The 15,573-nt window shown below is 38.7% G+C and overlaps 1 protein-coding gene across 1 annotated transcript in view; it reads left to right on the top strand.

The window, feature by feature from the left end:
* The window catches only part of hydin (HYDIN axonemal central pair apparatus protein), a 75,489-nt gene that overhangs the window by 19,067 nt on the left and 40,849 nt on the right, over positions 1-15,573 (top strand). Inside the window, 15 exon segments of the mRNA XM_051381606.1 lie at positions 472-590; positions 1,622-1,845; positions 1,918-1,985; positions 2,189-2,427; positions 3,080-3,180; positions 3,830-3,965; positions 4,952-5,116; positions 5,300-5,452; positions 8,319-8,557; positions 8,671-8,944; positions 8,946-8,969; positions 9,047-9,190; positions 9,715-9,858; positions 12,572-12,664; positions 12,941-13,161. Of these exon segments, the coding sequence (XP_051237566.1) occupies positions 472-590; positions 1,622-1,845; positions 1,918-1,985; positions 2,189-2,427; positions 3,080-3,180; positions 3,830-3,965; positions 4,952-5,116; positions 5,300-5,452; positions 8,319-8,557; positions 8,671-8,944; positions 8,946-8,969; positions 9,047-9,190; positions 9,715-9,858; positions 12,572-12,664; positions 12,941-13,161 (2,344 nt within the window).

Raw genomic sequence — 15,573 nt, 5'->3', positions numbered from 1 at the left:
ATTTGCATGTGGCTGTCACGTGTGCCTTCTGAGCCGGAGACAAGATTTACATTAATTTCCATGTTTTCTGAGGCAAGTGACGACCTGACCAGTCTAGGTCAATGACAGCTGCCCTACAGACTACTGTACCCTGATTCTTCACTTTGTAAAGCGCTTCAGAAGCTTACTAAGCAAAACTGAAGGATAGACCTTTCATGCTCTTTATTAAGTTCACACAGAGAGAAGTAGAAAGAAGCTACAGCAAAGCCAATGTAGACTCCATAAAAGATATGATAAGATATCCTAAGATATGTTCAATACCGACAGTTTTTTATCTCTATACATTTAATTGTCACCTTCTATATAGTTATGTTGTTACATCTCCTATCTTCTTGTTTTGTTTGCCCTGACCCTACAATATATATATATATATATTTTGGTTTCTCTGTCTTTAACTTTGTTATGACTCTGTCTGTCTGTGTCTGCACTCAGGCCGTGAATCTCATTTACCTCTCACAATAAAGGGTGAGGGCATGGGACCTAAGCTCCAGCTCAATACTAACTTGATGAACATGAAAGAGGTATTCATTGGTGACAAAGACTGCTTTGAGGTAAGAAAGGTTAAGCCAAGTGAACAGTTGTGTCCCATGCTGGTAATATGGTGAACTTGATGTTTACAGTTTATGATTCAAACTGTGGATCTGAATGTAGTTCAGTCAGAAGGGACAAGTGATTGAAATAAAGATCATTGTTTATTATAACATGACATGTGATGGTGAAGTATTCACAGAAAGTTTAGCCTTTGGCGCGTATACTCTAGAGGGAGATTATAATAGCAGCATGAATGAACTGAAAGCAGAGAGAGAGAATCATATTTAAAAATATAGCAGCAAGATGATGCATGTGAGGAATGAATGCAGGATGGATGGAAAGAGAAATTAACCACAGGCCTATATACAACAGAATGGTCTTCCTGACTGAAGTTTTTCTATAGCTTAATTTAAGTGCTTGTGTGTGGCATAATCTCCCTACCTTTTATCACATCTAGTCTAGTGTCATCTAGTTAAGGCTGCTAAAAAGTCTTACAAAAATATGATTATAGAAATGTAATGCAACTTAATAGCAATGCAATATATTTTCAACCTTTGTGAAGATTATAATGCAGCAAGACTGTCAGTCTGTGATATTCTGTTGTTATTGTTTTCTTTGTTATTCTGTCCACATATCTTGTACCCCACCTAGTCAGCCAGGACACTTGTTTTATAAAATTTGGCAAAACTGAACTATGTATTAACAGTTATGCCAATAGTTGTCCATAAATGTAATATTGGCATTATTTTATATCTGTCAGTGACAATAGATGTGTTGTAAGTATGAACAATTTACGTAAGTTACATTTGGTATTTACATCCTTGTTGGATGTCTGTTCATGTAAATAAGTCTAAACTAACAGTTAAAATTACCAACATAACATTAGGCTCCCAGAGCTCTGTTTGCATTGTTAGTTTTCTTCTAAAACAGAATCCAAGTGGATAATGTCACAAAACATAAATGCAATACATGCATATTACCTTATGATTAGCGTTCATGCAAGAAAAACATGACTTGAGTTTTGTATTAATGGATCCTTCCTTTTGTCCAGGTGCAGCTGTCCAACAAAGGGCTGATTGATGCCCCTTTCACACTGTCAAGCCCTAACACCGCTTTCGGACGTTGTTTCTCCTTCAGTCCCGAGGAAGGTGTTGTTCCCCCCGGGGCCTGCCAGATTGTGGAAGTCACCTTCCACAGTCGCATCTTAGGAACTTTCTCTGAGGACTTGCTGCTGACTGTCACAGGACAGCCTGAACCCCTTACCTTGACCTTCAGGTGAATTGAGTGTAGTCACTCAGATTGTAGCTGAACATTCAGATTTATCTAAGCAAATGCGTTCTCTTTCAGGGGTTGTGTCATTGGTCCCACATTCCACTTCAATGTTTCAGAGTTCAATTTTGGAGATGTAGCCTTTGGTGAGTTACTTACTGAGTTACTTAGTTATTTTTCTTGTGCTTATGGATTTTGAAGGTGCTACGTAACCTATATTACACTCTATATTATATATATCGGAAAAACTTTTTTGATGCCAGCCTCCTCTTTATGTTCTCATTTGTTCATCTCATTTGGTCATCTTAACATTTTCTCCTCTTCTCATCCTGGCATTCTTTCTGTTCAGGTTTCCCAGCAACATTGATTTGTTCCCTCTTCAACACCTCCTACGTGCCTATGACCTTTGCCCTGCGTGTCCTGGGAGACGGGTTAGGGTCTCCGAGTATGACTTGTACACAGGTGTCTGACTTTTCCAGGAACACTTGGCAAGACAGTGCTACTAGAGACCTTCATGCACGGCCTGCTGAGTTCACTATCAGCCCTGCTGCGGGCACTGTGCGTTCCATGTGCGATGTCCCTATAAAGGTACAGTAAATTGACAAATGGAAGAAAGCCCATTTAAATAAATTTTGCTGTCCTAATAGGATTACAAGTCTTTGTAAACATGTATGCCAGAACTGTTCTAGGCTGTATGTTTTTGTAGAAATGTGGCCATATTTTCAGCCTAATTCATGTAATGTAGTTATTAAAGCGATAAGCATTGCATCATAAAGGGTAGATTGCAAGGGAGGTTGGATGAGAATTTCGATGCCACTCTCATGTCTCTGTATTGTATAGAGCTACAGCCTGGGGTTGATTAAGTTAGTTTAGCGCAAAGACTCTAAATAGGGGGAAGCTAACCTGACTCCGTCCAAAGCAAAGAAAATCCCTACCAGAACCTCTAAAGCACGTCATTTTTTTTGGCTGAATGCAGCTTCCTGAAGTCTTGTTTCAAGGAACTTTTGAGATACTGGTGGATTTTGTTACCTTTAGACAGAGCCAGGCTAGTTCTTTACCCGTGTCTCCCATTTTAATGCTAAGCTAAGCTAAGTGTCTCCTGGCTCCTGCTTCATATTTACAAACTACCGACTGAAATCATGTTTGCAGATGTTGGCTTTGAGTAATAGTCACTGCATCATTTGAACCTTGGTCTCATACTGTATATGTGTATGTATATATATGTGTATTACATGTACAGGTGACGCTGTGCTCCAACACGGTCAAGAGATACAGGCTGGGGCTGGTGGTGGATGTTGAGGGTGTCGGGGAGGAGATCATGACTCTGCCTATCAATGCCAGGTCAGACATATTAGAGTGAAAATACAAACAGTCTTTAATATACAAACATTCCTAAACATACATCGCTCATTAAGGCCGCAAACAGCTTATTGGGTCAGTTGTCCTGTAACACGGTTTGATCTTTTCCATTTTGAAAAAAAAAAGTGAATCACCATCTCCTCTAATAAGATGGAATCTCTTCTTAAAATGAGTGTTAAATATGAAAATGTTTTGACGTAAGCTGTGTTAAAACTCTGTCACAAGATGGTTAAAATCAGAAGAGGTTCATTAAGTTTTTTACAGACTTTCCTATCACCCTTTCTCTTAAAGTAAAGTGCCTTTTTCTGGCAGTAACCTCTGCTTTGCTTCTGGCTGTCGCTGATGCTTTGACAAGCTGTGAATGTGGTCCATTGAACTTCCATACAGGTGTCGACAAATCAGTGGAGCATGTGTTAAATATTCAGCACCTAATTTGCATAATAATACATTTGAACGTCACCTGCGCCATCACTCAGAATTGGGCAATGGTATCTGACTTCCTCACGGCAATCACTGTCATTGTAAATGTATGAATCTGTTGTAATTAATAGACTGCAGTTTTGGCATGATGCAATGCAATTTCTGTTACTTTTTCTGTTCTTCTCCCACCCCAATTTCTCTTTGTCAATAGGTGTGTTGTTCCTGATATTGCGCTGGAGACTCCAGTGTTGGACTTTAAAAGGTGTTTCCTCAATAACCCATATGAACAGAAAGTGCGGTTGATCAACTCCAGCTCTCTGCCTGCCTTCTACGGCTTGCTTGACCAGGTTAAGTACATCATTGCAATAGAGGATTTATTTTTGTGTGTATACTGTATGTGACAGGGTACACATAAAATAGTTAGCTAAGCAAGCACAACATCTGTAAAGGTCAGCACATGCATATTTGTTTTGGGGTTTTTTTATATTTATTTCAAACATGTAAAAGAAAGACAAGAAACAAGACAAAATAACATTCAGATGAAATGAACAATAACATGGGGCGCACAGTAGCTAACCTGGTAGAGTGCGTGCCCCATGTAGGCTGACTCCTTAACGCAGCAGCCCAGGTTCAATTTCAACTTGCGGCCTTTTGCTGCATGTCATCCGCTCTTGCTCTCTCACCCCCCTTTCCTGTCTATCTTCACCTGTTCTATCAAATAAAGGCATAAAAAGCTCCAAAAATATATTTTAAAAAAAAGAACAGTAACCTTTATACAAACTCATTGAATAAATACTCACAATACAATATATATTTAAGACAGTAGCTTATTTCCAGCTCAATACAGCAAAATGTATGTGTAGAGGTAAGAATTGTGACTAAAAAAATAACACTTCAATCAACATAAAGCATAAAGACTGGAAACTCAGGTAAACAGCTTGCCTGGCTGTGACCAAGGTAACAAAGTCTGCCTACCAGAACCTCTAAAGATCACTCATTAACATATCTCTTATTAACTAATCTTGTTTATTGTACTAAAGACACAGTAACCTTCAAAGATATCCACTTGATGCTAAAGCCTTATTTTAGCTTTTGCTGCACTTTGAAATACATTTTTGCATGGAACATTCGGAAGGGATCTTTAAATGGGGAGTATGACCGGGAGGAGGAGAATAACTGCATGAAACTGCAAAGTACTGGTACAAATGACCAACACTGAAATCACTATCAACTATTAAATGTCATTCATTCCAAGACCATCTATCTACAATAGATGCTATGTCTTTATGCCTGCATTAACAAAAGTCCTTTCTGTCTGTGTCACTTTTTTCAGGAACATGAGGAGAGTCCATCACTACGCTGTGGTAGTTCCATACCCAGAGGAGTGATACTTCCTCGCAGTTCAGAGGAGCTCCCTGTGTGTCTGCTTGCTAAGGCTGTTGGAAGGCTGAATCACACTTTACGCATTGCTGTGTTTGGCAGTGTTAAGCCGCCTTTGGTCAGTGGAAATCTGTCTGTGTGTGCTTCTGAGTGTGGATATCTGTGTTGTTATAGGTTGAATACTGTTTGCATGTGGGTGTAATTGTTTTTTGTCTGAATACAGGCATAGTTGTTTTTCTTTAAATCAGTTAATTCTGTCCTCTAATCCGCCTCTGTTCTGTTCTGTTCTGTTCTGTTCCAGGAGGTGGTCTTGTCATGTATTGGCCAGGGACCAATAGTTCATGTCCAGAGCCCACAGATGGACTTTGGCAAAATCTGGGTTCTGACAGACAGTACTAAAACCCTGCACCTGTCAAACCAGTCACCTGTTACAGCCTACTTTACCACTCGCATGGTACAAACACACACCAGTCAGGCATACATGTACAAAAAATATATTTAAAAAATAACAAACATTAAGATTGAGATGAACTTTACATGAGAGAGATATAGTGTTCGATGAGATCTAGTGATATTATGTTACAGTCTAGGAACATACAATAATGAAATGGTTAATGGATTTTATGAATTTAATTTAATACACACCTGATGAGCCATCTACCCATTCAGTGGATAGATTTCTTCTGGAAACCTTCTGTCTTCCTCTCCTGTGACTAATTGATTTTCAGTCTAATTCAATATGTAATTAATGAGTTAATGTGTTCACTGCCTTGTTAGATCTTGAAATAATTAGTTGCCAGTTCAATCTTAGTAGTAGCAAGGTGATTTTCCTCAGAGTGCACTCCCTTGAACCAGTCAGATAGTCATTACAGAATGACTTGACTGAAGTATATGGGTGTGATCTGATTCAACGATGCTCAACTTGGACTGTTTCTAGCATTTTATGCACAAAATGGTCATTTAATGTCTACAATACAACAACTACAGTTCAACTGACATTTCAACTTTCATCTCCTACTCTTCAGCTTCAGTGCTTACATATCAACTGACAGTTCAACTGCAATCAACAATTAACATTTTAAGGCATCTTAATTTGTTTGCAGTTTGTGCACCTGCAATTTTCAGCATAAGTCAGCACAGTTAGAAGTGTTGGTGTCAGAAAGGTTGAATAATTATGTTCCACTTATTTTTATGTATCGTGCTTACTCAGTGTAAATGAAACCTTCTTTAGCTGCACCTTATCAGTGTTGCCTGATATCCACTGGGAACAAACTTGTGACTGGAACTGTGCCTCAATACTTCCTTAGCTGGCATAGACACGACTGGGCACACACACAAATTCAGACACACACACAGGCAACCCCGGTGTAACCGCAGTTGTGTGACCCTGTCCTCTCCTCTGAGGCAGTATTGGGGGAAGGAGTTTCCCCCTGCAGTCTCAGGCATCAATCGATGCAGATTCTCCTAGAATTTCATTACATCTAGCTCAATAGGCTGGCAGAGAGCCACACAAATAGACCTGATGACTGAAGATTGCGGGGATATTGCGGAAGGTATCGACACTTGCTTGTCATCTAAGTGACCATCTGTGAGAAAAGAACCATTACTTCCTCCTTAATTCCTAGGCCAAACGTGTCAAACATATCCAAGCCACCAGAGTGTGTAATGTGAACAATAATGTCTCTGCAGTTCTGACATGAACATATTCATATTCAAGCGAACACTTTACTCTACTAGCAAAATGTTCTGTAGTCTATTTTACTTTTCTGTTGTCAAATTATGAACAGAGATACAGAGCTAAAAACTGAAACAGAAACAGTACATATATACATGATGTGGACAAAAATACAATTCTCTGCACTCTGTAAAAAGGGATTGGTTTGAAAATCCTGACAGTTTTTTGGCTGGCAACCAGAAACATAAGAATCACATTAAAATGTATTGATTTGGTTGTGCTGTATAATGTTTTACAGGAGAATTGGCTGTAGTAGTCCCTTCAGCACCAATGCAGTATTAATGTAGGTTGATGGTACTGTTGATAGTTGTACAGCATAAAGCACAGATTTGGATTCTAAGCCCTTCTGACTCCTGCTGCATTCAAAAGCAATCAATGCTAATCAAGCTGTGGGATGCAGCGGGTTTGATGTGATTATTGAGATTCCAGTCATCTTGCTCTTCTCTCCAGGGAGTCAACCCACTGCTCTTTCTCTTCTACTGACTCCACCCACCCCTTTACCATGATCACCCTAGTATCGACCCACACCAAGTTCGCTTTCACTGGCTCCTTCACCCGACCGTGCAGGCGCTGAGAAAGTGATCTATTACTCCTAAAGTCACTCACTGGTCAAGGGTTGCCTGTTGTGTGAGGCATTTTTCTCTAAATGCCTTTGTTTCCGCAGGACTTTTCTGTAAGGACGTGGCTCTGAGCAGAGACATCAAACAAAATCTTTATATTTGAGTCATATTCAATATTATTTTAGTGCCATCTCTATTTCAATAAGGCAACACAAATGTCAGTTGCCCTAGTAAAGTTGAGAAAGTCATTTTTCTCCACTGCATCTGTAGGAAGCTCATTCTCAAAATCCCAATTAAAAGTTTATGTTCTAGCCATTCATCAACAGAGATGCTGTATAGAACATTGATTGTGATCCCGACCACTGCTTGGTCAGATATATATACAGTATAGTGAGCACAGTAAAGGTTTGTGTTGAAGGACTGGAGATGAGCATCAGATTTACATCTGTTTTCTGATTACATTGGATTTTATTCAAATAAATGCAATTGAACAATCCACAGAGCTGGGAAATAGAATGAATATTGAATTTGTCCCTTTTTTATGCTCACATCAAAGAGTGTATGTGAGACAAAATTGTTTTGAAACTATCCACGTGTTAAGGCTTTTGTGCATTTCAAAACATATTTTAGGGTACCTTTAGGGAGTATACACTTATTTTAACTCTGTCTGTACTACTGCACATCTGTATATCACACTCATCATAGTAGGGAGATATTTTGTCTTACTTATGTCAGGCAGGGAGCCGCTGCTCTACTTATACCTCTAGAATCTCATGCTTCACCAAAATGATGATGTGATTATGCAGCTATATGATATACACATCTATCTTTACTGGTCAATCCATAGCATAAACCTCAATGGCTTGTGCAGCACAGAGAAGAAAGTGCCCCCCACAAGGGAGATATTTTCATGCATCACATTTCAGTCCTGCAACTAGCTGCTGTAACTGTTAATATTCCACTCTATAGATGCAAAGGCAGGAATTTGACTTAGACTTCATAAACTTGTGTTTCTTTTCCCTCAGAGCCACAGAAAATCCTTTTTCCGTGTTGAGCCCAGTGAGGGTGAAGTGCCACCAGAGAGCCAGATGGAGCTTAGGGTAGTGGCACACCTGAACGACACGCTTCACTTCCAGGACAGCCTGGAAGTATCCATCCAGGACAGTCAAACACACACTGTCCCTGTGTCTGCCACAGGCACTGGTACCACAATTGTCAGTGACAAGCCTTTTGCTCCCAGCCTTGAGCTTGGCACATACTTCAGGTAGAATGAAAGCGGTCACACTCACAACTCAAATTTTGAATTAACAATGATAATATTGTGATTTAGAACTTTAAAAAATATATGATTCACCTCTTTGCTGTCCTCAATATAAGCCATGGGTCGTGCCAGTACCACTTCAAGCTGACCAACCATGGCCAGCGAGTACACCGGTTGTACTGGAAGACTGATGGCTTCCTGCCCTCCACAAAAACCAGCAAGGGGAGAAATTTACCTGGCAGAACCATCCTGCCCCCCATCTCTGCTCCCGGGAAGAAGGAGATTCTGGGCCGGGGATCTTTGCTCTCCTCTAGCAGAGAGAAGCCGGTGTTCAGCCTCAACCCTTCTCGTGTGGAGCTTTTCCCAGGCTCTTCCGTTGACATGGTGCTGACAGGGATCTTCAGACTCCCCCAAGGTGAGACAGTTTGCTCACAGGCACAGACTGATAGACAGTACATGCATGTTGTAGTTCATGTGTTCTTGTCTTACCAGGTTGTTGGGGAGAGTCTGGTGTGCCATGCCATTGTGGGTCGCCAAGGCTGTTATGAACACATCATGTCTGTAGATGTTACCTGTCGCTTTGTGGATCCTGTGCTCAGCATTTCCTCCAAGCAGCTGAACTTCCACATAGAGAAGGTTGATCAAAATATCATGAGTAGTACTCTCTCCAGGATATTTTAATTTAAAGGTCCAGTGTGTAACATTTAGGAGGATCTATTGGATCTATGGAATATTATATATGGAATATATTATGTAATATAATATATGCAAGTTTCTTGGCCACCATAGTTTCTCCAAACACTTCACAGCCTGTTCTCATTCCCAGGTCGTCAAATACAGACACCAGCAGTGTTCAGTTAGCTGCAATCTGAAACTTAACCACTAAATCCTACATACTGGTCCTTAAATACATACAGTGTCATCTAATTGTTATGCAGGCATATCATAAGTGAGATGCCTTTTGGGTTTGGTGTGGCAGAAATGTAAATAATTTAAAGGAATAACAGAGAATTTTAGCAATTGGGTTTAGTTTAGTGCATGGTGTTTCCTTTTATCTGATACCAGTGAAAAAGCGTGAAAAAAATATACCTTTCATTTAAGATTCCTTATTCTCAGACAGGTCTTCATATTGTTGATTTAACTGTGTATATGTCTTACAGGTCCCAGGAAAGATTTTAAAGCCCCTATATGAGAAGCTAATCTTGACGAATGTGTCATCACTGTCTCTGTCCATGGAGCTCTCTCTTATAGAGCCGTTCTCTCTGTGTGAGGCCCCCGGAACCCATAGCTCAGCTACTACTAAGGTAAACATCTCTTCCTTTTAATTAACTCTTTATTGTTATTTGTTTTTCTTTTAAGAAGGAACATACTGATTTTGCCGTCATATTAATTTTTGCCCTGGAACCATCATGAATTTAAATTGTTGATATCTACCAACAAAGTGTCCCTAACTATACAGTCCCTCCAGAAAAACGTGATTATGCGATCGCATAATTCAATGCATAATCAGCCAAAGTCCGCATATTTATGCAGGGCCCGCATTTTTTCAAATACGCTGCACTTTCGCCGCATAAATTGCTCAATAAATTGCAGATTTTTGCGCAAAATATGCAGGGCTTACATGATTTCATAACCCATGCATTTTCGTTGCAAAAAAGTCACATATATCTTAGCAGAAAAGTTGAAAAATGTTGTGTTTACTTCACACAAGAGCAGCCATTTACCCCTGTTGCCATGGGAACGTTATGAAGTGACGTAATTACGCTACGTGAACATCATCGAAAAGCTGCAAACCCCGCGATGAAAACCTTACAGTTGTAAGTATATTAGTAGTATGTAAATTTACGTTACAGTAAGAGATTGCACTTTGTGCATTGGAAGCACTTATTTTAACAGAAGATGTCTGTTCTGTATAGCTACCTCTGTAAAACAGGAAGCACACATAAATATGAATAAAATGAAATAAAACAAGATGAGAACTTAAATATTCCCAGCACTTTCTGTGATGTAGTATGCTTGCTTATCATAAGAAGTAATAGGAAATGACTCTTTACATTAAGGTAGTAGCCTAGTGAGAACAGGGTATTGGGGGAATCACTTTTTTTCCTCTTTTTCATCAAACTGCAGTTCCCGCAATTTTTGCAAGTTCCCGCAATTTCATCGCATAAAATTGCATAAAATAGCCCCCATATTCCATCGCATTTTTTAAGAAAACGTGCCGCATAATCAAGGATTTTTGCCCGCAACAATCACAAAAAAACTCCGCATTTTTCTGGAAGGACTGACTATATATTATAAGGATTTTCTGGAAATATTCTGCTTTTTAATTAGATTAACTTTACCTTAGATTAAAGTTGTTGTCTTTTATATATTTTAAATAATCCGTCAATCAATTTGTGAGGGATATAGTTTCCTACATAGTGTTTGATCTGTGGTAGTGGGGCCACTGTATGTTGATATTTAGATCACAGACTGGGACTTTAAAAAACAGTTACCTTTAAAACAGAAAAAAAGTGCTTCTACAGTGTTAAATTATTGATGCCTGTCGTAGCTCGTCATATCTTAAGTGATTAGGAACTACATCTGTCAAATAAATGTAGTAGAGTAACATTGTCCTCCGGAATGTATGTACGCACAAGTATAATGTCAATATTCAAGTAACAATTCTGCTTGCTTGTGTGCTTGAGTAAATGTGCCTTTGAGAGTCAACAGTCTACACACATGCATACATTGATCAGTCTGTTTTCTGTGTTTAAAAGGGTCAGAAACAAAGCATTGCTGAGGTACTAATAAGATAGTCAAGCATAATATTACTCATTGTAATAACTCAAAAATAAAAAAACGGGCACCTTTTAAAACAGGTTTTTTCCAAGTTTATTTGAATTCTGTGCGACTGTCCATCTTGTCTGCAGTGGATGTATGTTCCTTACCTTCCAAATAAGACTTGCTTGGCAGTGATTTGTTGATTTTTTACTCAGTAGAATTACTTATTAGAAACACTGTCTTTTTTTTTACTGTGAAGTTCAGTTCATATATTCCCATAATACCCATTGTATCATTTCATCATCGCTCTGACTTCTGAGAGTTGATTAAAATGTGGAATCCACATTAAAATGGTTTTCAAGCCCCCAGCATGTCTCTGAATGAAGCTAAAGAGTAGCAGAGTATTTTGATAAGCCAGGGTCCCATGGCAGGATTACAATAAGGGTTTCATTAAACTGTTGGAAGGTTTTTAAAAGTTCTATATGTAAGTTTGAGAAAACAGTTTTTAGTAATGGCAGTCCCTTTGCATGAGCAAACATCATCCTGGGCATTGGCCAAAAGTGACAAACACGAATGCTGAAATGAACACTGATTGCTGGAAAATAAATTATTAACCATATTTGGAATAACGTCTATAATGTTCCTATAGTTTACTTGTAGCATTGACTCCATGCTACTAAGAAGCTTGCCAACCACAGCTTAAGCTACAGTTAGCTAGTCGGATGCCCCTGCCTTGCATTGCTCTTTGCTAGAAGAAAGCAGTAGTTTGCTTTGTACCGCTCATTTATTGTTGGCTGAAATCAACACCATTGGTCATAATACACAAGTTACTATCATGGATCAGATTGGCTTGTTAAGTAATTTTCCAAGCTAACGTTAGCACATTAATACATGACAATAATACTCAAAATGCTCTTCATATGGAACCTTTAAAAGGGTTGTGACATCATCAGACAAAAAACATAATGTAATAATTTCTCATCAAAACCAGATTCCTAGGGTGCCCAGATAGTTCATCTGGTAGGACTGGTGGTGCCCCATTTTCCAAGGCTGAGTCCTTGCTGCAGTATATATATATATATATATATATATCTGTTGATATATATATATATATATATATATATAGTTTATCTACCAAGTCTGTTGATTAGATCACCAAGTCTATCCTAAATACTACCTATACCTAAATATTGCAGAGTCAGCATGATTCCTTCGATAACTTTATGTTATATATTCTAACTGCTCTTTTTCCAGTCCATGATTTTAGGTGATGGAAGGAAGGCTGAGTTGTGGGTATGCTTTAATCCAGCTTACTGTCAGGATCAGGTGTCACGAGTTGTGGATGAGGTAACATGCAGTTTCTTTTGTAAAATTTCTTAGATCATATTGTGTCCGCACACCATAGCATAACACATAAGGAAGTGGTACCAAACCTAAGATTTAAGACTATTGGGTTCACAAGATAATGAACAGGATAAGGGGAAAAAATATATAATTTACTTAGTTTTTATCGGGGTTTTTTTCCGTTTACTTACTTACTGAAATATTTACCTGTAATATAAGCTATTTTTGGCAAATTCATTTCTTGCTTTGACTTTTTTTTTTTTTTTTTTTTTTTTTCAGTTCCTTGAGGTCCACTACCATGGACATCCACAGCAAGACATGGTGAAGCTGCATGCTGAGGTCCACTTCCCCAACCTGCACTTCTCCTCCACCACAGTAGATTTTAGCTGTGTGCTCAACTGCACAGAGACTCGTAGACAAATCTTGATTACCAACGGCTCCCTGCTGCCTGTGTCCTACCACTGGGTTTTCCTAGAGGACCAGAGCCACTCTACCATCAGGTATATTATACAATGAAAAATGTCTACACACTGTCATATCGGTTAACATTTATACTTGTGTTTACAGCACACCCTATACCTGATACACTGTAAAGGATAGTTAATGGTGTACAGTTGCATGCTGTATTACGTGCAGTATTAGTATAGAAGATGGAATTTTTCCTTCATTCCATCCAACATTTGGGTCAATAAGAACACAATTTTAGCTATATCATGATATTACAATAATTGGAGTCCCTGACAATGCCTGTCTCATGTTACAATGTTGATTATATTGATATCTCTCCTAGCTCGAGAATAGTGCCAGCAGATGCAGTCTTGGGATTTGCCTTGAAGGGACAAATGCAAAACAGGCTTATCATGCATTTTTGACCTGCTGAAAAGTCTTAACTTAAGAAAATGTTGTCCAGCAGCTGATTTTATCTGAGCCAGAAAAGCTGAACACAGTGTCACTAATATTAAATCTTACATTACATCTTATTTATTATGACAGGAAATATCAGTTATCTGTTCCAGTGTTATTGTTGGGCGAGTGTAGTTAAGTGTACTTAAACTAACCAGAAAAATAATAATATATACAGACATTTGGGATTTTGTAACAAAACATTTTCTGCTATTTGAGCAGAGGCAATTATGAGGTTAGGAATAACCAAGGCAGGTTAAGAAAATCGGGCAAAAAACACTCAACACTGTCTTTTTTTAAACAAGGTATTTTTTACTAATGCCGACAAAATGAGATACAAAGTAAAAATAATTGTATACAGATTTAATAAAGAAACACACACAAAAACACTAGCCCCATCCAGGCCTCAACATGCAAGAACAAACAAGAAAGGCCAGACTAGTAAAAAAAATAAATAAATAAATGAATGAATTACATTAATAGACACACATGATACATATATACACTTGTAGTATGAATAGATTAAGCAGAGTATAATATACAACACTACAATACAATACAATACAAACGTTTGTCATGGCAAAAAGAAGTGGCGATTAGGCAGATCCTTGCCATGGGATTAGATTATATTTTACATCATTTCCCAAGCATAGCTTTTCCCTTTAGTGATGAGACTTTGTTTTCACAAAGTTGTATCTATGGAACATGCAGCTTTTTCATTCTTACTTTCATTGGGCTGTAGGACTAAAGGAAGCTAAATCTCCTGTTCTCTTAAGACCTGCTGAAGTGCTGCTCCTGGATTCCTGTATTACAACCTTTGTTGTAGAACATAAAAAATACTAAGAACTGTAGCATCCTGAATAGACAAGAACACAATGGATCTCAACCAAATATTAAAACCTTCCATTGCGGTGAGTTAGTACAGTAGCCATACATTTAACCCCCTGAATTGAAAGCCAAATGCATTATAAATTCTCTGGGGAAGACAAATCTACTGATTGTGTACTTAACGTTACATTGTGCCTCTCTCAAGCCTTAGGTTGGCTCCCCTCCCTTAGAATGGACTGAGAATACTATACTACTCTGTCTGTCCATGGCCATGAACCTACTAAATGCTATAGCACTACATGATTTATCACCCCCTACTGTCTTTTTCCCTTCCCCCTCTTTCATCTATTGGTATTCTTCCTCTTTGCTCCCCTTCTTGTGCTCATCTTCAGGTTTTACATTGCCTATTTATCTTTTTTTCCCATTTTCCTCCTTCCTTTCCTCCTCCTCCGCTGCCTTTTCTGCCTGTGCTTCTGCTCTCTACCAAATCCCTATCAACCTTCTCTTCCCTTTCTTCACCCTTTCCCTCTTAGATTGTGACCTCTCTTAACAATCTGTCTCATAGGCCATCCTGCTAATTAAATGGAGACCTCACTCTGCGAGCACACACTTTCTCTAAAGTATCTCTTTCTCCCTCACAAAACCTGCACTATCTAGCCATGTTCAGCTAATTACATCCCTATCAGCAATTACACCACAGCCCTTGGAGAGAGGAATTTCAATAGAGCTAACTCTTTTCTATCCATCTATCCCACTGATGGATAGAGGCAGTACAGTACATTTAAATACTGTAACTTTTCCATCTTTAGGACTCTATATCAGCAAGAAGTAAATTGCAAAGGTTAAGCTTATTCCACCTTTCTTAACTGCACTGTAGCTGCTTGCATGATGGAACAGATCCTGGGACAACTGAATGACTAACTAATAACTCCAAACTAATAAATCCTTTAGAGGATGTTGAGTGTAAGGTGTACAGACGAACTAACGCAATGGCGAGATAAAGATTCTTCAGCAACTTTCCATTGTCATGCAGTCTTTTAAACCTGGAATATTACTTTTTCTAACAGTATATGGGTAAGAAAACACTCCTGTGTTGCAGCACAAGGTCAGCTTCTGAAACCCTGAATACTAATTCCAGCCGTTCAGCCTATTCACTCTACAAATCCTATTTTTAAATTACA

Source organism: Dicentrarchus labrax, unplaced genomic scaffold (genome assembly GCF_905237075.1).
Source record: "Dicentrarchus labrax unplaced genomic scaffold, dlabrax2021, whole genome shotgun sequence".
Taxonomy (NCBI): Eukaryota; Metazoa; Chordata; class Actinopteri; family Moronidae; genus Dicentrarchus; species Dicentrarchus labrax.
The sequence above is the reverse complement of the archived record's forward strand: the minus strand, read 5'-3'. Positions and strand labels throughout refer to the sequence as shown.